Here is a 25430-nt window from a genome sequence, read left to right as displayed (position 1 = left end):
CTGGCACACCTGCATTTCCCCGAACACCCCCAAATGGTCACTTCCTGTCAATCACTCTGCGATGGATCTGCGTGGTCCACTGTGACCGCAATGTGATCGCAGCGGAGCCTCCACACACGCGCACTGTGATGCATGTTCAGTATGCGACCATCTGCATGCGTAATCGCAATAGCGATCCTTTCTGAATCAGGTCCACTGTCCACACTGATTGTTGCAGATGTAGAGGATACACAGTAAATGATTTCTTATAAAGGCAAGGTGTTGCTAAAGACCCCCATACATCTACGACAGATTGATGCAATTCCTCGTTCTGCCAACTGCGGAGCTGGGACATCGGGAATATTCAACATGTTGAAAGATCTGTATTCCCCGTTCCTGACCTGAAAATGATCAGAATAGTCAAACCAGGGATTTTCAACATGCAGAATTTCCCTGATTCCTTGACGGATAGCCGATCACCGATGGCCACTGATTGGTGGAACGTAACTGTGTTTTTATACATGTGTGCCTGCCCAGCCACTGACCTCACCGCACGTCACTGGAATGCTAGCTCTTGTGCACAACATCCATGTATTAGATAGAGGGGGGGGCGCTACTGAGTGAACAAGGCAGGGGTTCAGAGTGCTAGCTCTTGAGCACAATATAAATGTATTAGATAAAGGGCGGTTTTTGCACGTAGCCCACAAATGCTGGTCAGCTTTATTATTACAATGCAATTTAGATGTCAGTTTGGACACACCCCTCCCAAATCTAACTCTCTCTGCACATGTTACATCTGCCCCACCTGCAGCGCAGCATGGTTTTACAAAGATGCCCTGTTACTTGCTCTTTCTAAGGCTTTGTACACACTGGACGATATGTCGTCTGATCCGTCAGATCGGACCCACATATCGGGCACATGGTCTGGTGTATACCCATTATGTCGCTGACAATGCGCGCTCCCGCAGGCCGTCAGCGACATCCTCCGTCGGCTTTACATGCAGGACCAACGGGGGATGTCGATAGCGAGGGTCATGCTGCACAATGCAGCATGGCCCCCATCGTCGCTGCACGCATCGGCAAGTGTGTATGCACTTCCCGATGCCGGCTCCCATCGCTGCTGATGTCAGGCTGGGTACACATCGTCTAGTCATGTGTACCCAGCATTACTCTTACCCCAAAATCTGAATTAGGCCCTGATTGTGAACAAGGGCAGAGTGCTAGTTCTTGTGCACAATATCCAGGTATGAGATGGAAGGGGTGTTACTGAGTGTGAACAGGCAGGTGGCAGAGGGCTAGCTCTTGTGCACAGTACCCATGTATCTATTAGATAGAGGAGGTGATGCTGATGGGGACACACCTCAGACCCAGGTGTGAGGATGCTGCTGTGTTTGGGAATCTCTAGTCCAGGTGCCCCTCCCCCGGCACGCCCCCTCAGCACCCGGCCTCTGATTGGCTGCCGGCTGCCACACACCCCCGTTCTGTCTCATTGGCATTCGCGGGCGGTCCCCGGGCCTGTGTGTGACAGAGGGGGGATGTGACAGCTCTCACCCGTGTGTGGAAGCGTGGATCGGGTGTGTGCGCCCCACTGACTGAGAGCACCGACCCCAACTGCTGTGTCCCCCTGCTCATCCCCAGCATAGCATCCTCCATACTACCTGCACATACACCTGCCCATCATCCCGGCCTCTGCTGCTCCCCCTGCACTCACCCTCACTGCACCCCCTGCACTCACCCACACTGCACCCCCTGCACTCACCCACACTGCACCCCCTGCACTCACCCACACTGCTCCCCCTGCACTCACCCTCTGCTGCTCCTCCTGCACTCACCCTCACTACTCCCCCTGCACTCACTCTCTACTGCTCCCCCTGTACTCACCCACCGCTGCTCCGGGTGTTCCCCCTGCACTCACCCACCGCTGTTACCCGTGCACTCATCCACTACTGCTCCGGGTGCTCCCCCTGCACTCACCCTCTGCTGCTCGCTATTATCTCTCCATCCTCCTCCTGCACCGGGCTCCCTCCATCACTCCCCTCCTCTCTCCATCCATCCTCACGCTCCCTCCTCTCTCCCCCCAGTGCGCGGTGGGGGCTGCAGGTGCTGCTGCATGGGAGAGGCCGCAGGTACAGGCACCTTCCACACTGCAGCGCCCCGCACACCACCAGCCCCTCTGCGGGTATATGGACAGGAGCTCCCTGCTGCGGCTCATCCAGGGGCAGGTAGGAGGGGAGAGGGGGAGAGACAGCTACCTGATGAGCGTGTGTGAGACAGAGGATGAGAGTGACAGCCATTCACTGAGTGTGTCTGAGACAGAGTGAGGATGAGAGTGACAGTCATTCACTGAGTGTGTGTGAGATAGACAGAGAGAGGGTGAGAGTGACAGCCATCCACTCAGTGTGTGTGAACAAGGAGAGGGTGAGAGTGACAGCCATTCACTGAGTGTGTGTGAACAGCGAGAGGGTGAGAGTGACAGCCATTCACTGAGTGTGTGTGAACAGAGAGAGGATGAGAGTGACAACCATTCACTGAGTGTGTGTGAGACAGAGAGAGGATGAGAGTGACAGCCATTCACTGTGTGTGTGTGAGACAGAGAGAGGGTGAGAGTGACAGCCATTCACTGAGTGTGTGTGAGACAGAGAGAGGGTGAGAGTGACAGCCATTCACTGAGTGTGTGTGAGACAGAGAGAGGATGAGAGTGACAGCCATTCACTGAGTGTGTGTGAGACAGAGAGAGGGTGAGAGTGACAGCCATCCACTGAGTGTGTGTGAAACAGAGAGAGGATGAGAGTGACAGCCATCCACTCAGTGTGAGACAGAGAGAGGGTGAGAGTGACAGCCATTCACTGAGTGTGTGTGAGACAGAGAGCGGATGAGAGTCAGCCATTGACTGAGTGTGTGTGAGGCAGAGAGAGAGGATGAGAGTGACAGCCATTCACTGAGTGTGTGTGAGATAGACAGAGAGAGGATGAGAGTGACAGCCATCCACTGAGTGTGTGTGAGATAGACAGAGAGAGGATGAGAGTGACAGCCATCCACTGAGTGTGTGTGAGACAGAGAGAGGGTGAGAGTGACAGCCATCCACTGAGTGTGTGTGAGATAGACAGAGAGAGGGTGAGAGTGACAGCCATTCACTGTGTGTGTGTGAGATAGACAGAGAGAGGGTGAGAGTGACAGCCATCCATTCAGTGTGTGTGAACAGCGAGAGGGTGAGAGTGACAGCCATTCACTGAGTGTGTGTGAACAGAGAGAGGATGAGAGTGACAGCCATTCACTGAGTGTGTGTGAGACAGAGAGAGGATGAGAGTGACAGCCATTCACTGAGTGTGTGTGAGACAGAGAGAGGATGAGAGTGACAGCCATTCACTGAGTGTGTGTGAGACAGAGAGAGGATGAGAGTGACAGCCATTCACTGAGTGTGTGTGAGACAGAGAGAGGACGAGAGTGACAGCCATTCACTGAGTGTGTGTGAGACAGAGAGAGGATGAGAGTGACAGCCATTCACTGAGTGTGGGTGAGACAGAGAGAGGATGAGAGTGACAGCCATCCACTGAGTGTGTGTGAAACAGAGAGAGGATGAGAGTGACAGCCATCCACTGAGTGTGAGACAGAGAGAGGGTGAGAGTGACAGCCATTCACTGAGTGTGTGTGAGACAGAGAGCGGATGAGAGTGACAACCATTGACTGAGTGTGTGTGAGGCAGAGAGAGAGGATGAGAGTGACAGCCATTCACTGAGTGTGTGTGAGATAGACAGAGAGAGGATGAGAGTGACAGCCATCCACTGAGTGTGTGTGAGACAGAGAGAGGGTGAGAGTGACAACCATCCACTGAGTGTGTGTGAGATAGACAGAGAGAGGGTGAGAGTGACAGCCATTCACTGTGTGTGTGTGAGACAGAGAGAGCATGAGAGTGACAGCCATTCACTGAGTGTGTGTGAGACAGAGAGAGGGTGAGAGTGACAGCCATTCACTGAGTGTGTGTGAGACAGAGAGAGGGTGAGAGTGACAGCCATTCACTGAGTGTGTGTGAGACAGAGGGAGGGTGAGAGTGACAGCCATCCACTCAGTGTGTGTGAGATAGAGAGAGAGGATGAGAGAGACAGCCATTCACTGAGTGTATGTGAGACAGAGAGAGGGTGAGAGTGACAGCCATTCACTGTGTATGTGTGAGACAAAGAGAGGATGAGAGTGACAGCCATTCACTGATTGTGTGTGAGACAGAGAGAGGGTGAGAGTGACAGCCATTCACTGAGTGTGTGTGAGACAGAGAGAGGGTGAGAGTGACAGCCATTCACTGAGTGTGTGTGAGACAGAGAGAGGATGAGAGTGACAGCCATTCCCTGAGTGTGTGTGAGATAGAGAGAGAGGGTGAGAGTGACAGCCATCCACTGAGTGTGTGTGAGATAGAGAGAGAGGATGAGAATAACAGCCATCCACTGAGTGTGTGTGAGACAGAGAGAGTGTGAGAGTGACAGCCATCCACTGAGTGTGTGTGAGATAGAGAGGATGAGAATAACAGCCATTCACTGAGTGTGTGTGAGACAGAGAGAGGGTGAGAGTGACAGCCATCCACTGAGTGTGTGTGAGACAGAGAGAGGATGAGAGTGACGGCCATCCACTGAGTGTGTGTGAGACAGAGAGAGAGGATGAGAGTGACAGCCCTTCACTGAGTGTGTGTGAGACAGAGAGAGGGTGAGAGTGACAGCCTTCCACTGAGTGTGTGTGAGACAAAGAGAGCACGAGAGTGACGGCCATCCACTGAGTGTGTGTGAGACAGAGAGAGAGGATGAGAGTGACTGCCATTCACTGAGTGTGTGTGAGACAGAGAGGGAGAGAGTGACAGCCATTCAGTGAGTGTGTGTGAGACAGAGAGGGAGAGAGTGACAGCCGTTCAGTGAGTGTGTGTGAGACAGATAGAGGATGAGAGTGACAGCCATCCACTGAGTGTGTGTGTGAGACAGAGAGAGGGTGAGAGTGACAGCCATCCACTGAGTGTGTGTGAGACAGAGAGAGAAGATGAGAGTGACAGCCATTCACTGAGTGTGTGTGAGACAGAGAGAGAAGATGAGAGTGACAGCCATTCACTGAGTGTGTGTGAGACAGAGAGAGGGTGACAGTGACAGCCATTCACTGAGTGTGTGTGAGACAGAGAGAGGGTGAGAGTGACAGCCATTCACTGTATATGTGTGAGACAGAGAGAGCATGAGAGTGACAGCCATTCACTGAGTGTGTATGAGACAGAGAGAGGATGAGAGTGACAGCCATTCACTGAGTGTGTGTGAGACAGAGAGATTGTGAGAGTGACAGCCATTCACTGAGGACTGATTCAGAGCCGCTCGTAAGTGGCCGCTCGTTCGCTTCGAGCGATGTTCACACATCTGCGCATGCATATGGGTCGTAATGCGCATGCTCCAACCAGTCATTGCGGTCGGAAATCGTGTGCTCGTAAAACAGCGAGGGGCTGCTAATTTGAGTGACAGAATGAGGCGTTTGTGGGTGGTAACAGGGGAAGGTGCTTGAAAACGGGGAGTGGAGATCCGAACGCAGGCGTGCCAAATGGTCAAAACGGGCATTTAATGGGTGTGAATAATTAACAAAGCAGCGTCATCAACCACGTCACTTGGTTGTCTTTTAGCCTGAACTGTACGCATGATTGTGGGAAGTAAAACCTACCACAAGCACTGCGAGCAGTTCAGACGCCTTTCGATGTACTCAATTAATCTAATAAATAGCGGAGATGACGTATGATGCGAACGGCCAAGGGGCGTCTTTACAAATAGCGAGCGCATGTTTCAGACGCTCGCTCAGACATAGAGGCATCAACAGACCGCAAAGAGCGAGCGCTCAATTTAAATATCCGGTCCCTTTTTCTGAACGAGCGTCCGCAAATAGCGTCTGGCTCTGAATCAGGCCCTGAGTGTGTGTGAGATAGCGAGAGGATGAGAGTGACAGCCATTCACTGAGTGTGTGTGAGATAGAGAGGATGAGAGTAACAGCCGTCCACTGAGTGTGTGTGAGACAGAGAGAGGGTGAGAGTGACAGCCTTCCACTGAGTGTGTGTGAGACAGAGAGAGCACGAGAGTGACGGCCATCCACTGAGTGTGTGTGAGACAGAGAGAGAGGATGAGAGTGACAGCCATCCACTGAGTGTGTGTGAGACAGAGAGGGAGGGAGTGACAGCCGTTCAGTGAGTGTGTGTGAGACAGATAGAGGATGAGAGTGACAGCCATCCACTGAGTGTGTGTGTGAGACAGAGAGAGAGGATGAGAGTGACAGCCATCCAATGAGTGTGTGTGAGAGGGTGAGAGAGAGGATGAGAGTGACAGCCATCCACTGAGTGTGCGTGAGACAGAGAGAGAGGATGAGAGTGACAGCCATTCACTGAGTGTGTGTGAGACAGAGAGAGAGGATGAGAGTGACAGCTATTCACTGAGTGTGTGCGAGACAGAGAGAGGATGAGAGTGACAGCCTTTCACTAAGTGTGTGTGAGACAGAGAGAGAGGATGAGAGTGACAGCCATTCACTGAGTGTGTGTGAGACAGAGAGAGGGTGAGAGTGACAGCCATTCACTGAGTGTGTGTGAGACAGAGAGAGGGTGAGTGACAGCCATTCACTGAGGGTCTCATTCAGACCTGCTCGCAAGCGCCTATGCGCTCGCAAGCGGGTCGATGTTGAGGCCCTGCGCACGCGCAGTGGCCACATTGCACGTGCGCAAGCCTCGGAGCGAGAGAGAAATTCTCTCGCTCCGGGGCTTACTACAAAAGGGGTGACTGTTGATGGTGATCGAACAGCTCGCACCGTTTTGTAGGTGGGGCGGGGGGTGGCTTGCCAAACGAAGGCGGTCCCGACGGAACGCCTGCCGTTTGGGGCGGCCCCACTGACATCACTCGTGATGTCAGTGGTGAGCTTCCGGTTCTAATAGAGCCAAAAGCTCACTGGGGCTTGCGGCAGATGAGACCCTACCACAAGGGTTTCGTCGCAATCCCCGAAGGTCGCGATGGTCTTGACCATCACGACCATCAACCTGACCGCTCGCTAAAGCTGTGGGTGGTCACCCACAGCTTAGCGAGCGGCCAGGAGGCCGGCTCATTTTAGAGATGCGGCCGCCCTCATTCAAAGTGAGCACTCGCATTTTGCGAGCGGCTCTGAATGAGATCCTGAGTGTGTGTGACAGAGAGAGGATGAGAGTGACAGCCATTCATTGAGTGTGTGTGAGACAGAGGATGAGAGTGACAGCCGTTCATTGAGTGTGTGTGAGACAGAGGATGAGAGTGACAGCCATTCATTGAGTGTATGTGAGACAGAGGATGATAGTGACAGCCTTTCACTGAGTGTGCGTGAGACAGAGAGAGAGGATGAGAGTGACAGCCATTCACTGAGTGTGTATGAGATAGAGAGAGAGGTTGAGAGTGACAGTCATTCACTGAGTGTGTGTGAGACAGAGGATGAGAGTGACAGCCTTTCACTGAGTGTGTGTGAGACAGAGAGAGAGGATGAGAGTGACAGCCATTCACTGAGTGTGTATGAGATAGAGAGGATGAGAGTGACAGCCATTCACTGAGTGTGTGTGAGACAGAGAGAGGATGAGAGTGACAGCCATTCACTGAGTGTGTGTGAGACAGAGAGAGGATGAGAGTGACAGCCATTCACTGAGTGTGTGTGAGACAGAGAGAGGATGAGAGTGACAGCCATCCATTGAGTGTGTGTGAGACAGAGAGAGGATGAGAGTGACAGCCACACATGTGAGATAAATTAGGAGTGACAGAGATAGTTAGTGGCCATTTGGCTGAAAGAAGTGAATTGAGGGCAGACACATAAAATCGGGATAATGATAATGTAAAACATGCCTAATAGATGATTGTAGAGAGTGTTGATGAGATTGGGGCGAGTGACAAGTGCGACAGGTATTACATGTATTTGGAGAATAGGAGACAAGGAAAATCATATTAATTTTGTGTCTATTTTAGTTTTTAATTTGTGCCCCCAAATGGGAAAGCAAAGTGCTGTTACTCTCTGGTACTCCCGGGACCCTATAACATGTAATAGAATCAGTGATAGCAATTCTGCCCTCAGCTGGTAGTGTCCACTCTAGCACCCTGCACCTGTTAAAACCCATGCAGCTCCTCTTTCCTGTATGGGGTGTCGCTCTCTGCTCTGGTGCTTCTAGCACACAAACTGCTTAATCTCAGCAGTTTGTTGCATCCACAGATTGTGCTAGATGCACCAGAGCAGAGAGTGACACCCCAGGTAGGATAGAGGAACTGCACGGTTTGTGACAGGTGCAGGGTGCTAGAATGAAGACTAGCTGGTACCTAATAGCAGCTGCCAAAGCTTTGCACTGTTCTAGGTGGTGTTCTGAAAGCTTCTCATTTGGGTTGTGTCATTACCCCTGATTTCGGGCCCTCTGATGTTTATATGCTGTTATCCTGTCTTTCCCTTTAATATGAATGGAAAGTTCATGTGGGAGGGGTCTCTGACAATACAACAATCGTAGCAGGGAGGGACACATCACAATAAAACTGGGTACACACTGAGCGATGTGTACCCAGCCGATATAATATCAGATCCTGGGTACACATCAGAACGATGTAATGAACGACGGAACAATCACTCGTTCCGTCCTTCATTACACTACATGGCAGCACATCAAGCCAGACGACGTTGTATGCGACCGCGGGAACATGCATATCATGCTTACACGCTGAATGATATGCACGATTTGTCGTTCCGATTTGGCCACATCACTCCAGTGCATACCCAGAGTAAGGGTGGCCCTCGGTGTGCCCTCCAGTGATGATTGCTATCAATGGAGAAAACGGAATGCACCATCGATGGTATGAAACTATGCAATAACGTACTATCGATGGTGGCAATCATCGAAAGTTCGCACATGCGCAGCACAGCTGACCACGATAGCAGCTAAGGGGAGGCCTCCCTGAGGCTGATCACCACACGCCCACAGAGGTGGAGCAAAACGCGAGTAGCCATCTTGCCCACCTATGAAGATAGAGAGAGTGGGCGGGGCTACTGACTGACAGCTGAGCCTTTCAAGTCAGCAGCTATAAGTACAGATTTAACGAGTTCAGGCCAATCATCCTGACACACTCACATACAGCAGTGTATGTGAGAGTCGGGGGCGGGGCCGGACTGATGACTGACAGCTCAACGTAGCCAGTAACAAATAAGCGAGGCAGGATGGCCAATCCTGATCCCGGCAGACGTGATGTCACACACACTGACTGACTGTGCTAGGGACTTAGGGCCTTCTTCAGAGATGGACGCTAATGAAATCTCAGCTGCGGATCCACACGGAATGCAGCTGCAAAAGCATACTAAAGCATCTAAAGCTTACCCGAGCATAGAGACGGCTAGTGTGTGGAGTTTGCCTGGGTTCCTCCCACATTCCAAAAATATACTGCTAGTTTAATTGGCTCCCAACAAAAATTAACCCTAGTGTGTGTGTGTGTGTGTGTGTGTGTTACGGAATATAGATTGTAAGCTCCACTGGGGCAGGGACTGATGTGAATGGACAAATAATCTCTGTAAAGCGCTGCAGAATATGTGTGTGCTATATAAATATCTTGTATTAAATTGACCTTCAATTTTTACTTTTGGGTAGAGAGAAGCCTCAGTTTGTTGCCTTAAGAAAGGAAAATGGAGTTAAAAAAAATGGGAGAGGTATTAAGGGTGTAAGAATGATTGCAGGATGTGTGCAGAGATAATGTGAATGAATGGTGTTTTGCGTCTGTCCGACTGAGGGGAACAGCAGGTTCAGCTTTCTTGCAATTCCAGGGATGTTGAAGAGAAATATTATAAAGTCTCAGTACAAAGGACATCTGGGAGCAGAATGAATAGCGGGTAGTGGAAATGAATCTGTAGTGTGAAGATGGAGGTAATTGGAGTGGGTGGGAGAACAGAACTCTCTGAGGCTCATCAGAAGACTAGAGGTTTATATAGCAGGGAACAGCCTTTGAATTTCTATGTGTGGGAGTCAGGATATGAAAATAAACAGTCAATAGAAAATCAGATAAGTGAAAACAAGGGCAGAAGGTCTGCAATATGGAAATGTGACACGCGGGCTACTGATTACAGTTTGTGGCAACGTATGCTGCACAGAGGCATTTTATAGGTAGTTACTGGTGTACATTAGCATTAGTTGTGAGGGGTCCTTGGGTGGTGGTTCTGGTAATTGGTGTTGGAATATGGCAACAGCTAGAGTCTGCTTTGGCAGTTATTGCGTAAGGACAGTAGGTGGCGCTGCAATTTAAATGATCACTTTGTAGCCTATTTGTTGTGTGCATTCTTGTACGTCCTTCTCTTAATCCTCCTTCTGATGTCATGGAGTTTTAATCCTGTTGAGGTCATAGTAAAGTTTATCTCACAATCTTCCCACGGGTGTTGGTGTTTGAACAGAGAATCATATTTTGCAACATATCATATGGCCAGACACAAAAACAAAAGAACAAAAAAAATATTCCAGTGAAATCTGCAGAGCGCAAGAGTTGCATGCCGATTGGTTGCATTGTGTGCCTGGAAATAAAGCAAATCATCACCGGTATTCAGAGTTTGCAGAATCTACAGTATGTTGCTACACAGCCCTATCTATCTGCTTGTGAAAGTAACTGTCATCATTATAATCTCACATTTGCACTAGACCTATTCCTGGTGCAAAAGATCAGTTTCAAAGAGAGTAAAAAAGAAACTAAAATGTCCAACAGCTAAGAGCTTAAGCAATGTTTGGCTAAGCGAAGTAATATAGTGTGGACATTTAAGTTTGAGATGCTGCTATCCAGAGATGACTTGTGGGAGGTTATTAGTACAGACAGACCAGAGGTTAATAACCAAGAATGCTATAAGAAAGACAGAGAGGCTTGAACAACCATAAGCTTATTAGGTTTAAATTACCATCTAACTCACATAACATGATATTACCACAAAAGTCATGTGGGTTGCATTACAGAAGGTGCATGACAGATCCATTTTATACAGCTATCTTTTTCTGCTGAATAAACTATACCAAAATATATTTGGCAAAGGAAAGGATATGCAGCATCATGCAAATGGAAATGCAGAGGCAGTAGTGCAACCCCATGTCAGTAGTGGAATGCTTAAAGTGTAACCAGATAAAAGCCATATTTCTAATTCATATTATTATCCAAGAAAACAGAGTCATAAATGGAATTAACGCTAGATAAGCTGGCTTACTGATGAACCCATGTGTAGATAGGGAATCTGGAATGGCCCAACAAGCCCTTTAAAAAAGATTTTTTTGTATTGTCTCAACACAGTATAGGAACATGTGAGCTTAAGTACATACAGACCTGATAATTGCATTTATATGTGGCAATGATGTCTGGGAAACAGGCACCCAGAAAGCATACAGGAACTAAAAGTAGGACCTGGCTAAGGATCATGCTATCAGCTTATCCGGCAGTGGTGTGGTGCGATTGTTGCATGAAATCTAGAGCCATAAAAGCAATAATCCCTAATATATATCTGGTCATAGACTGCATGATAGTGGAGCCGACCAGCTGACGTGAACGAGGGGAGGATCGATGGCCCAATAATAGGAGGGGATGCAATCGGGAAGCTGGCTGACATTATACCGACAGCCAGCTTCCCAACTGTCATATCCCGGCGAGGGTGAAATGACCGGCGTCTAGATGTAGATGCCGCTCATTTTACCAACACCGGGAGACCGGCGATCGGCCTCCCGATCGAAGGAATGCTGGTCGCCGCGAGCGGACAGCCGGAGAGGGGGGGGGGAGGGTTAGGTTTAGGGCTCCCGGGGGAGACATAGGGTTAGGCAACCCCCCTGGAGGTTAGGGTTAGGCTAGGGCGAGGTTTAGGGTTAGGCATCCCCGAGGGGAGGTTAGGGTTAGGCACCCCCCTGGGGGACTTAGGTTTGGGCAGCGGGGAGGGGGGGGTTAGGTTTAGGCACTTAGAGGGGAGATTAGGGTTAGGCACTTGGGGGGAGGTTAGGGTTAGGCACCCCTAAGGGAGGGTTAGGGTTAGGGGGGTAGGTTAGGTTAGTTAGTACTTACCTGGGGACGATCGGGATTTCCAGCGCTGTCGGGCTGCCACTGCCAGGATCTCATCCTGTGTCGGCCTGACGCTGAAGGGATTCGAACTGCCGGCCATGCGGCCGGCGGTATTACATACCGATTCCAATAGGAGTGCCTCCATGTAGATTTATGGTGGCAATCTCCAATGACAGCATGAAGTTGGCTAAATGATGGTCGTGGGTCGGACATGTTTGATAACTAAATGATCCAGTATGTTTTTCAGTCATTTATCATTCAGGCCCATACACTAAAGAATAACCGTTCAAACCGGTTGTTTTGTTCGGCACGATTATCATGCAGTGTGCGGCCTCGAGGCCACTTGATCTCATACACAGTAATTTGTCTTGTCCAATGAAAGAGTGTTGGTATGCTGGCGCAGATATAAAGATAAAATACCTCTTAATAAATGTGAATGGAATAAAAGAGGAGTATATAGAGAATGTAATTTTTGTTTATTCTGGTTAAAAACAAACATATACCATATGTGTGTTTTAAAATGTATAGGTTATATAAAAACTGTCACTTTAAGATGTGCATAAATCTATCACATGTAAAATAAACATACGAAGTTGTACATAAATAATACAAAGGACATGTAAATAGACAGTAATATTAAAATGATATTTCAAAAGATCTTTTTCTCTCCCTTTGGGGCCTATTCATCATACGATAAATGGCCCGGTAACCATGCGGAAACACTATTCATCATTAGGGGTCCGATAGAACCCCCCCGGTATTCAACAAACTCAGAAAACTGAAAGTTTTCGGAGTTTGCTGCCGAGAACAAGCGCCATCTTCAGACAGCGCTTGTTCTCGGATCCTCTATCCTTCCTATGGGAAGGAGTTCCGGGGACGCGAAGAGGGATCTCTCTGCCGCCTCCTCACTCGCTCCCGGCTCCGCATGCGTAGCCGGGTTGACGGGGGCAGGTAAGTAACGCAGCTACAGAAGTAGATGCGATACTTTCCACGGGGACAACTGCTTTTTGGAGCAGTTGTCCCCTCACCAGAGCAATGATGAATTGCTCCGGTGTCAGGTTTCCCCCGCTGTGAGTTGGATACCTAAGGATCCTTCGCAGCGAGTTCAATCCTTCATCATCGGAGGCCATACGGCCTTCGATGATGAATAGGCCCCTATGTCTTCTTAGGCGACCGTCTGATCTTTAAACGTCCCGGTCTCCGGGAACGGTTTGTATTTTGCACAGGGGGGGATATAAGGGTCTGTAGCTAGGCGAAATTCACCCTTATTGGAGAACAAAACGCGTTGGTCCATACCTACCAGTGACACTGTTACACACACCCCAGGAGACTCGTTCTGCTTTGAGCTCAGCCGAAACACGGGGACACCGGTAATACCACACGGAAGCTGCCGCACGTCCTTTTGACCACCATACAAGAACCGGAGAAGGAGGCCAGCACTACTACACCATCCACAGCTCCCGCTCGTGCCGAGCAGGCACTTACCCACACGCCGGGGATATTTAAAGATCAGGCGGCCGCCTAAGAAGACTGAGGTAAGAGCAGGACTGACAGCATACTCCTTTGCTACAACACAGGCTCTCACCTAAAGGTGCCCATACATACATACATACATACATGTAGGGCGACTGCCGATATGCCGGCTCCCCCCTCCTCCACCTGAATGGGATCGTACATGGTATCCCAGATCTGGTGAACCTGCGGGAAGATCTGGAGATGCGATGTATGATCCTGCGAGAGCGCGCAGCACGATATCAGGTACGATATCGTGCCCATACACGGCACGATATAGAACCTATATCGTGCTGATCCGTCAAATCGGCACGTACAGTATATCATGCCGTGTATGGCCAGCTTAAGGCAACTTAGGCAATATTTCCGATACAGACTCTCTTCGTTTGCAATTAAATCGCAAGAGACTGATCAATTACATACCAGGACAAAACATACAGCAAGTAACCTTGTGCACAAGGGAGAGAGAAAGATCTTTTGAAATATCATTTTAATATTACTGTCTTGCTATTTATTTACATGTCCTTTGTATTATTTATGTACAACTTTGTATGTTTATTTTACATGTGATAGATTTATGCACATCTTAAAGTGACAGTTTTTATATAACCTATACATTTTAAACCACACGTATGGTATATGTTTGTTTTTAACTAGAATAAACAAAAATTACATTCTCTATATACTCCTCTTTTATTCCATTCACATTTATTAAGATGTATTTTATTTTTAGATCTACGCCAGCATACCAACAATCTGTTATAGTAAACCTTTTTGTGACTTTGGAAAGAGACACAAACCCCCACATCAGAAGGTAATAGATACATAGTGACTTTTACAGAAAATATAGTAGATATACAGTCACTGATTAAAATAGAAACAAAGTATAAACATAAATACTTTTTAAAAGTAAAGTGATGGATAAACTAGAGCACCATGTTTCAGCAAAATCCATTCACCTTTCAAAATAAAATTCATAGGACAACTGAGCAGTTTTAGTACAACACAGCATAGAGAATCTAAAGATTGTTTCACTAACCAGAGAAATATGGTGTAGCTGAAAGGAAGACCAGAACCCTGACTGAAATGATCATATGCATTCTTCTAACAGACTCTGGGCCAAATGTAACAGGGTGAGAGTTTAAAAAATGTGAGAGTTTAGCAGTAATCTCTCACACTTTTTAAACTCGGCCAATGTAATAGAGGCCCTGATTCAGAGCCGGACGCTCTGACAGAGCGCTCGCTCTGAATCAGGGCGTTTTTTTTTTTTTTTTTTTTAATGGAGCGGCCTCATGGCCGCCCTCATAGCTGTGGGTGACCACCCACAGCTATAGCGAGCGGCCAGGAAGATGGTAGCGATGGTCAAGACCATGGCGACCATCGGGCTTGCGACGAGACCCTTGTGGTAGGGTCTCGTGGCCGTAAGCCCCAGAGAGATTTCGGCTCTATCAGCGGAGAGCCGAAATCTCTCCCACTGACATCACTCGTGATGTCAGTGGGGCCGCCCCCAAACGGAGGCGTTCACATGGGAACGCCTCCGTTTGGGCAGCCACTCCCCCGGCCCGCCCACCAAAGGGGGAGTGCTGTCACTCAATATCGACAGCACGCCCCCTTTGGTACGAGACCCGGAGCGACGGAGTGCCTGTCGCTATCTGGGTCTCGCGCATGCGCACGAAGGAGCCGGCTCCATTGTGCGCATGCGCACTGGCCCACCATCGACCCGGTTGCGAGCGCACAGCGCTTGCGACCGGGTCTGAATCAGGCCCAGAGTCCGAGAACATGCAAAGTTGCAAACTCGCCTGTTTTTAGACTGAAATAACTCCCACTAGATTTAAACTCTGATCCAGATGTTTTCCCATTTTGAAAATACAACTCGACCAATGTAATAGTGTGATAGTGTTACTGCTAAACTCTCACCCTGTTACATTTGGCCCGCTGTATTACCTGAAAAATAATGGATACTTACGGTACATACAACTAAACAGATTATTCTCCAATATGGCAGGAAATCTCTTTATCAACTTAGACATGTTGGAAATCCTAGAGTAAAACACATCAGGATTTTTCCTTGCAAAGCATTTATATATATGCTGCAAGCTACAAAACCCCAGCAGTGGAAGGAATTCTTGTTGGATATAGTGAGAGTAACGAAAGATACAGAAAGCCGGGCACCCAGGAACAGATGGTGGTGATCAGCTATAGGAGCATGACTGTTGTTGATGGCTTAAACAGAGATGGGGAACCTCAGGCCCAGGGGCCGTATAAGGCCCCCAGAATCATTTGGTCTGGCCCTCGGAGATTTTTCTTGCTAGCCTCATCTGGCTAGCAGGGTGCCTAGAATGGCATCCTGCAGCCAGAATCTATGCAGCAGTACCGCCTGGAGTGTCCTTAGGACGCTTCAGATGGTCACACCGCTGCCCGTACATCTCCCCGGAGCATCCTCAGGATACTCCGGGCATTGCTGTAATCACCGGCTATTGTGGCCCCTCCCCCCGTGTGATGTCACACGGGGGGAGGGGCCTGCATCAGGCCCACAAATAATGTCATATATATCAAAATGGCCCTCAACAGAAAAAAGGTTCCCAACCTCTGGTTTAAAGGATGTTGTGATGGCCTCAGTAGACTTCGGCATGGAGGAGAAATCAACACTAAATACACCACCGATGCATCTTCTGAGGAAATTATTCAGTTCAGTGCAGGGACGTAACCAGGTATATGAAGGCCTCATAGCAAAAGTTTGTAGGGGCCTCTATGTACCACCCAATGGTGAAAAATGTATATAATGCATGTAACTTTAACAAGGAAGATGGCCCCCTCAGTTCTGGGCCCCATAGCTGTACCCCTTGCACCTATGGTAGTTACGCACATGGTTCGATGTAAGGTTGGTTACCATAGATAAGAGCACACTGTCAGGAATACAGAACAAGGTTATACCACCTCTACGCCTCTCATACAAAGCAAGTGTAATCATTATACTTGATCCCACTTGCCGGGGAGACAACATATCTCATCTTTCAGAAAGGGAAGCCAACAGAGGGACCGCTGTGTCTATCGGCGGCCGCCCGACTGCGAATTTATGCAAATGCTGATACGAGGCCCTTCCCCGGTTTCATCCGTGCGTCCGAATGTGCACGCCCACTTTCAGCATCCGTACGCGTCCGTAGACGCCACCATCAGTCGCATCATAGAAACTTGCACCAGCGCTATGGCAGGTGCGGTTTCTCAATCCGAGTATGGCCTCATTAGCGGTCGAGCGTAGCTGCTTTCACCGACACGCCCGCGGCACGCCCACAAGCCGGACCATCTCGGTGCATGCGCTAAAACATCTCCCTGTCACCGCCCATCAGATTTTCCATACAGTTCCCCGTGCGTGCGTCTGAAATCACAACAGTGACTCTGTACGGAGACACAGTCGGGACACCTGCGCAGTAGCAAAAAAAAAAAAATCGGTTCACTGCGTCCTGTGTTGTCAGTGTGTCCGTCTCTGAATCGGGTGCCTGGTCTGACAGTGCTACAAAAATAAGCCCCGTGTGCCTGTGGCATGTGAGCTGTGAGCACTATTATTAGGTTTGTGCCAAATAGAAAAAAAAAATCAGCAGTTCCGCATTCAGAATTGATATATGGCGTTGTGTAAGTCTCACATACCAGGAAACAAGAGCCACATTTTACAGCTCTTGTCAGTATAAAGCTGACACGTTGTCCTATTAACGGATATCACTATTTGTTTTATAAATGAAATATCATGACTCAGATGCAGCCTGACACATCTTTACAATATCTTCTTTCTAGGACCTTTAAATCAAAGCCGCACCGTAGGCTTCTACGCATAGGATGCCTTGTAAAAAACGGGCCCTTATACAAAGAATGTGTCTTATTAAATCGATTGATGTCAAAATATTAATATAAAAAGAGCTATTTGTCTGGGTTAGGAGACGCTTTCCATCTGTATTGAAAGAACATCCTGCCCGTGATGCAGGAGAAATGTCTTATACTTGATATGTTGTGGCAGTGTTATAGGATGCAGACTACTGTCTATGGGCCTGACTCAGAGGCGCTCGCGATTTGCGAATGCACGCTCTGAATCAGGGCAGGGAGGAATTTTTTTTTTTCCTGTTCACTTGCAAAGGGTTGGGTGCCCACCCACAGCTAGTGCGAGCGGGCAGGAGATGGTCGCGATAATCGCAACCATCGGGCTTGCGAGGAGACCCTGAGGTAGGGTCTCGGGTATTGCAAGCCCAAGTGGACTTCCTGCTCTAATAGAGCAGGAAGTCCACTGCTGACATAACTCGTGATGGCAGTAGGGCCGCCCACAAACGGCAGGCGTTCCTTCGGGAACACCTCCGTTTGTTCAGCCACCCCCCCTCCCCGCCTACAAAACGGGGCGAGCTGTCGATCAACATCGACAGCCGCCCCTTTTGTTGCGAGCCCCAGAGTGAGTGATTTCTCACTCGCTACGGGGCTTGTGTGCTCACTGGCCCACCATCGACTCGCACTATGCGCTCGCGAGCGGGTCTGAATCAGGCCCTATGTACATGTTAAGGGCAGAATAATAGCTTTGTGAGCCTGCAGACTGTACTGTTTAATTCCAGAAGTGGAGATAAATGAAGCAGCCTATGATCAAAGCAAATGAAGGGCCGCTCCCTTGTTGTACATACTGCTGATGCACGGGCCGTGAGTGGGGAATGGTAGCCCCCATACTTACCTACTCTCCAGGAGAATCAGGAATTTTCAGGGAGGCCCCAGAGCCTCTAAAACAGTGGGTGGTCCTCCTGCATCCCACCCACCTCCTAGTGAAGCGGGCAGGCGGGAGTGAGTAATGCAGCTAATTGTGGGTCCATGGGAAGGTGGCAGGTCTAATATGGGGTGATTCTATGAGAATGCTGCCAGGGGGTGGGGTCTAATTACACGAAGAGTCCGGCCCACCCAATCAGCGGCCTCCTGCCTCTCTCCTGGATTCTCCCGGAAAAGAGGATATTAAAGTCGGCAAGTATTACCCCATATGGTTCATGATAGGGAATATAGATTGTAAGCTCCACGCTCCACTGGGGCAGGGACTGATGGGAATGACTGAAATATTCTCTGTAAAGCGCTGTGGTATATGCGTGTACCATATAAGTAACTGGTAATAAATATAAAGAAGGAATAGTAATGGTTGCCTTTCTTTCTTCAGCTTGACCCAGAGAACACAGGTTTTGTATGTGCTGAAACCTTCGCCACTCTGGTGAGCAACCATGAGCTGCCCCTGGACCCTGCCAAGCTGGAGATGTTATTTGCCCTCTCACAGGGCAACGAGGAGGGGCAAATCTGCTACTCCCAGCTGGTGGACCTGGTGAGTAGGAAAAACGGAAAGGTAAAAAGAGAGGGAAATAAACTATAGTGTCCAAAGTATTGGATGTAAGAGTATTAAACCTCTGCTATAATGATACACTGAGACACTTCAGACATTGGAGCTGACGCGGAGATGAACGTACACCGGTTTGCGGGGCGTATCTTCTTTGCGCACCAAAAATAAACAAGCGCATGCAACAACACATCGTGCAGAGTCTAATGCGTTTCAGTTGCATCTCTGCTGGCGGAATCAGTATGTGATGCCGGCTGTCGGGACGCCTCCTATCAAAATACCAACAGCGGGACCCCGACGGTTGGTATCCCGACAGGGGTCGGGTAAGTACACTTACTTATCCCCCTAACCCACCCTTCTGGTAGACTAACCCTCCCCACCCCGTACCCGAACCCTCCCCGTTAGTGCCTAAACCTAAGTCTCACCCCTTAGTGCCTAACCCTCACCTCCCCCAGTGGTGCCTAATCCTAACCCTCCCCCCTAAGGGTGCCTAACCCTAACCTCCACCCCAAAAACCCAAAGCTAACCCAGCTATGCTATCTAAACCTAACCCTCTCCCCCCCCCGCGGCTAACAGCTAAGGGCTCCCCAGACTTACATTATTCCGGCTGGCGTCCTGTGTTCCGGCGCTGGGATTAAGACAGGCGTCGGTATTTCGACGCCTATCTTAAGTCCTGTGTCGGACTTTCAGCGTCGGGATCGAGACCGGCGGCATCGCGGCCGCCGGTCTCATAACGACATCCCCTGCTGGTGACCTTGTAACGGTAACTGGGCTGTAATGGGGCGTTCCCAAGAAGGCATGATTCGGCATGGGCATTTTGCCGCAACTACCCTGCTATGCCGAGTTGAGTGGAAGCGTAATTCTGCATGATTTTAGGTGTATCTTTTGCGCCAAGTGTAGGCTGGTGCGAGTCCGCCCTGATGATAATAGCGATACGAAACTCGCATGTCTAGCCGCACTAATGAGTAGGACGCTTTATACAAACGCATTTTGTCCTGTGCACGCAAAACGGGAGCACCTGCATTCAACTCTGCATCAGGATTGTTATGTCTTTGGGAAACTAATCAGCGCAGGTCCAGCTTCAGATGGGTAGAGACTGTGGCCCTCATTCAGAGTCGGTCGTAAGCGGCAGCTCGGTCTTACGCCTAACGACCGAGAAACTGAAAAAGGAAGCAATCGCACGGCCGGGCGGGCGCAACCAAAGTGACGCCCATACGTGAACAAAGCACCTCCTCTAGCTAGCGAGTGATAGCAGCTAGCGATCGAGTCGATCGTTGTCAGTCGCTGTATGTTCATTTTCTTCTGATGGTTGCGGCCGCTTGTGTTGTATTGTTCAAATGTCATTTAGTTCATGCTGATGTTTTACTGGTAGTGCGTTTGTAAATAAAAAAAGATTTTAAACCCGGAAAGTCCTTCGCTCGTTGTGTCTGATCAAAGGGGGCGTGCTGTCGATGTTGATTGACAGCACGCCCACTTTGGTAGGCGTGCCGGGGGCGTGCCTCCCTGACGGGGGCGTTCCCACGGGAACGCCTCCCGTCAGAAGCCGGCCCACTGACATCACTAGTGATGTCAGTGGGAGTGATTTTGGCTCTGATAGAGCCAAAATCACTCCGGAGCTTGCGGTTGAAAACCTCAACCACAGGCTCTGGCTCGCAGTTTCGATGGTCGCGATGGTCAAGACCATCGCGGCCATCAAACTGCACGCTCGTATAGCCTGTGGGTGGTCACCCACAGCTATACAAGCGTCCAGGAGGACGCTCCATTTTCATGGAGGCCGGCCCTCATTCAGAGCGTGCGCTCTGCTCAGAGCGTACGGCTCTGAATGAGGGCCCTAGTCCGCATTTAAGCAGGAAGAACGACCCATCAGAAGACGCGACGTGGTCTCCGCACGTGGCTCTGTGCGCTTCCTGTACAAAGAAATGAGCAGATTTTGTTCTCCATTTTTATACATGGTTAATTACAATAAAAAAAAAATAATAATTCTATATCCTTGGAAACGTTTGTTTCTGGTGTATAAAGAGTATTTTTACCCACTTAGCAAGAAACGGTCGTTGCAGCATCAAACAATTTGTGAGAGTAGACAGGACTTTCGAAGCCGCGAACAGATGCACGCAACATACAGATTCAGTACAAATATCCACAGCTTTATAAATAGCTACAATTTGATATTGATAACTTAGAGACCTCTGACCTACCAGCTTGCTTTATAATGATGAAACTTCGGCTAATGCAAATCCTTGCTGACTGTGAAGTGTTTTAATAACAGGAAAAGTGGATATACAGTATAAATGAAAGGGTAAGTAAAGCTACTATCTGCCTTTAATGGATATATCAAAGGCTGCGTATCACCGAGCAGAATAATAATGTACATTATCTCTAGCTTAGAAGGTTGCCAGGCCTCTTCTAGTGAGTACCGGTCTCTCCTGTGTGTGTTCTCTAAATGTTCTCTAAATGCCTCCAGATATGGTACTTGTGTGCACGATGATACAACTTATTATGCATAAATTGAGTTGCTTGTAGCTAATAGTGGGTAACTTTTACTGTCACTACTACAGATAAGCAGCAAGCGTTCCAGTAGTTTTCGGAGGGCCATCAGCAGCGGCCAAAGAGCTTTGCCCCGCGATGTCCTGCTTGACCAGGCTGGGCTGGGAGTCTATAAGAGATTTGTACGCTATGTGGCATATGAGATCTTGCCTGGGGAGATGGAGAGACGCTGGTACTTCTACCAACATCGGCCATGTCCACCACCATTATTCATGGCAGCTGTTACTCTAACACAGGCAAGTCACCAGTCACACTTCCTACAGATAACAGGCTCATGTGGTTATCACCAGGCATAATGTCAGCTTGATCTATCTCATCACAACTATCTCCTCTCATCATAACTATCTCATCTTTCATCATCATAAGTATCTTCTCTCTAATCATAACTATCTCAGCTCTCATCATCATAACTATCTCATCTCTCATCATCATAAGTATCTCATCTCTAGTCATAACTATGTCATCTCTCCCATCATAACTATCTCATCTTTCATCATCATAAGTATCTACTCTCTAATCATAACTATCTCATCTCTCATCATAACCACCTCCTCTCTCTCATCATAACTATCTCATCTTTCATCATCATAACTATCTCCTCTCTAATCATAACTATCTCATCTCTCATCATCATAACTATCTCCTCTCTAATCATAACTATCTAATCTCTCTCATAACTATCTCATCTTTCATCATCATAAGTATCCCCTCTCTAATCATAACTATCTCATCTCTCATCATCATAACTATCTCCTCTTTCTCATCATAACTATCTAATCTCTCATCATCATCATCAGTATCTCCTCTCTAATCATATCTATCTCATCTCTCATCATCATAAGTATCTCCTCTCTAATCATAACTATCTCATCTCTCATCATAACTATCTCATCTCTCATCATCATAAGTATCTCCTCTCTAATCATAACTATCTCATCTCTCATCATCATAACTATCTCCTCTCTAGTCATAACTATCTCATCTCTCATCATCATAACTATCTAATCTATCATCATCATAAGTTTTTCCTCTCTTTCATCAGAACTATCTAATCTCTCATCATAAGTATCTCCTCTCTAATAATAACTATCTCTTATCTCATCATCATAAGTATCTCCTCTCTAATCATAAGTATCTCAGCTCTCATAATTATAGGTATCTCCTCTTTAATCATAACTATCTCATCTCTCATCATCATATCTCTCTCCTCTCTAATCATCATAATTATCTCTTCTCTAATCATAACTATCTAATCTCTCATTATCATAACTATTTCCACTCTAATCAGAACTGTCTAATTTCTCATCATCATAAGTATCTCCTCTCTAATCATAACTATCTCATCATCCTAAGTATCTCCTCTCTAATCAGAACTATCTCATCTCTCATAATCATTACTATCTACTGTTTAATCATAACCATCTCTTTAATCATAAGTATCTCCTCTCTAATCATAAGTATCTCATCTCTCATCATCATAAGTATCTCCTCTCTCATCATAACGATCTCATCTCTCATCATAAGTATCTCCACTCTAATCATAACTATCTCATCTCTCATCATCATAAGTATCTCATCTCTCATCATAAGTATCTCCTCTCTAATCATAACTATCTAATCTCTCATCATCATAAGTATCTCCACTCTAATCATAACTATCTCCTCTCTCATCATAAGTATCTCCTCTCTCATCATAACTATCTCATCTCTCATCATAAGTATCTCCTTTCTCATCATAAGTATCTCCTTTCTCATCATAACTATCTCATCTCTCATCATAAGTATCTCCTTTCTCATCATAACTATCTCCTCTCTCATCATAACTATCTCATCTCTCATCATAACACTCATCTCTTTCTCTCATCATAGCTATCTCACCTCTCTCATCATAACAATCTCATCTGTCTCATCATAACTATATCATCTCTTTCGCTCAACATAACTATCTCATCTCTCATCATCATATCTATCTCCTCTCTAATCATCATAAGTATCTCCTCTTTAATCATAACTCTCTAATCTCTCATCATGATAACTATTTCCTCTCTAATCATAACTATCTAATCTCTCATCATCATATCTATCTCCTCTCTAATCATCATAAGTATCTAGTATCTAATCATAACTATCTAATCTCTCATCATCATAACTATTTCCTCTCTAATCATAACTATCTAATCTCTCATCATCATAAGTATCTCCTCTCTAATCAGAACTATCTCATCATCCTAAGTATCTCCTCTCTAACCAGAACTATCTCATCTCTCATCATCATAACTATCTCCTGTTTAATCATAACCATCTGTTTAATCATAAGTATCTCATCTCTCATCATCATAAGTATCTCCTCTCTCATCATAACTATCTCATCTCTCATCATAAGTATCTCATCTCTAATCATAAGTATCTCATCTCTCATCATCATAAGTATCTCCTCTCTCATCATAACTATCTCATCTCTCATCATAAGTATCTCATCTCTCATCATAAGTATCTCCTCTCTAATCATAAGTATCTCATCTCTCATCATCATAAGTATCTCCTCTCTCATCATAACTATCTCATCTCTCATCATAAGTATCTCCACTCTAATCTTAACTATCTCATCTCTCATCATCATAAGTATCTCATCTCTCATCATAAGTATCTCATCTCTTTCTCATCATAACTATCTCATCTCTTTCTCATCATAACTAGCTCATCTCTTTTTCTCATCATATCCATCTCATCTCTTTCTCTCATCAGAACTATCTCATCTCTTTCTCTCATCATAACTATCTCATCTCTTTCTCTCGACATAACTATCTCATCTCTTTCTCATCATAACTATCTCATCTCTCTCATCATAATTATCTTATCTCTCTCATCATAATTATCTTATCTCTCTCATCATAACTATCTAATCTCTCTCATCATAACTATCCCTTCTCTTTCTGTCATCATAACTACCTCATCTCTCTCATCATACTATAACTATCTTATCTCTTCTGTCATCATAACTATCTCATATCTCTCTCAGTTATCTCATATTAAAACTATTTAACAATTTATTCTATAATCAGATGTGTGTTTCATTCTGTCCTGATACTGTCGCAGGGCTAAGCAGTGAATAAATAAGATACTACAGATGTGTCCTCATACATCTAGCTTCAATGCGCCATGTGATGCAAGACGCCTGTTGCGAGTGAGTCACCAGGTCCAGTGCCACTCTGCTAGCGCTGGGGCGTCTTTATTGCCCAAAAATGCGTCTATGCCGAAGTATGATGCGACTAGGGCGCACCAGGAGATTGTACTGATTGATTTGATACGCAACACTCGTATATCTGTGAGTCTGTATAAGCACAACGGAACTTGGCGTGGAAAAAAGACGCGGCCGGTGCATCGTATACAGATGAATCAGCACAGGACCTGGCGCGCTACGGGGGGCTGTTTGGAGCGACTTCAGAAATGATGTATGAGGACACATCTGTAGGTCATTTCTGGACATGCCATTGCAAGAGATTGTCTCAGCAATGCACTCACAAGCAAGGTGCATTTTAAAATTTTTATGCATCTGGTCATGACACAACTTTATATTAATTTTACCAAAGTACATTTCTGCACAGATACCTTTTGTTGGCTGTGAGGCAACAATACAATGTGCATCCTTAGGTGTGCTGCATCAGATAGCAAGGTGTCCCAATGCTAGATCGTGCATTGGTGTTGCCAGTCATGCCGGGATAGTGGCCACATACGATCAACACTTTGGTGGCTACTGACTAAATTGAACCAACGTCAGCAGATACTGGGAGGCGGACAATTCGGCCCCATCAAATCATGGATCAGATTTTATTGGCAGGTCAGCAAAAGTGGTTGCCTGTGTTTGGAGTCCATGGCCAAACAGATAGACTTCCCCTAAGCAATCTTGTGCTCCCTTTGTGTGGGTCCATCTTTAGATCTACAAGCAATGATCATGTATGATCTTTTTTTCCCCCAAAGATGTCCAAGGAGAGCAGGGTTTAGTGTCAAACAGT

At 47.3% G+C, this 25430-nt stretch overlaps 1 protein-coding gene across 1 annotated transcript in view; it reads left to right on the top strand.

Annotated features, from left to right (window-relative positions):
• Positions 1-1489: 1489 nt before the first annotated feature.
• Positions 1490-25430, top strand: part of RHBDL1 (rhomboid like 1) — a 55821-nt gene continuing 31880 nt past the window's right edge. Inside the window, exons 1-3 of the mRNA XM_088464527.1 lie at positions 1490-2201; positions 18703-18861; positions 21429-21653. Coding sequence (XP_088320653.1) covers positions 2163-2201; positions 18703-18861; positions 21429-21653 — 423 coding nt within the window. The 5' untranslated portion in view covers positions 1490-2162. The remainder of the gene's footprint in view (positions 2202-18702; positions 18862-21428; positions 21654-25430) is intronic.

The sequence above is a fragment of the Taudactylus pleione genome, unplaced genomic scaffold, assembly GCF_031769625.1.
Source record: "Taudactylus pleione unplaced genomic scaffold, aTauple2 ptg000061l, whole genome shotgun sequence".
Classification (NCBI taxonomy): Eukaryota; Metazoa; Chordata; class Amphibia; order Anura; family Myobatrachidae; genus Taudactylus; species Taudactylus pleione.
This window is presented reverse-complemented; position numbering and strand designations above follow the sequence as displayed.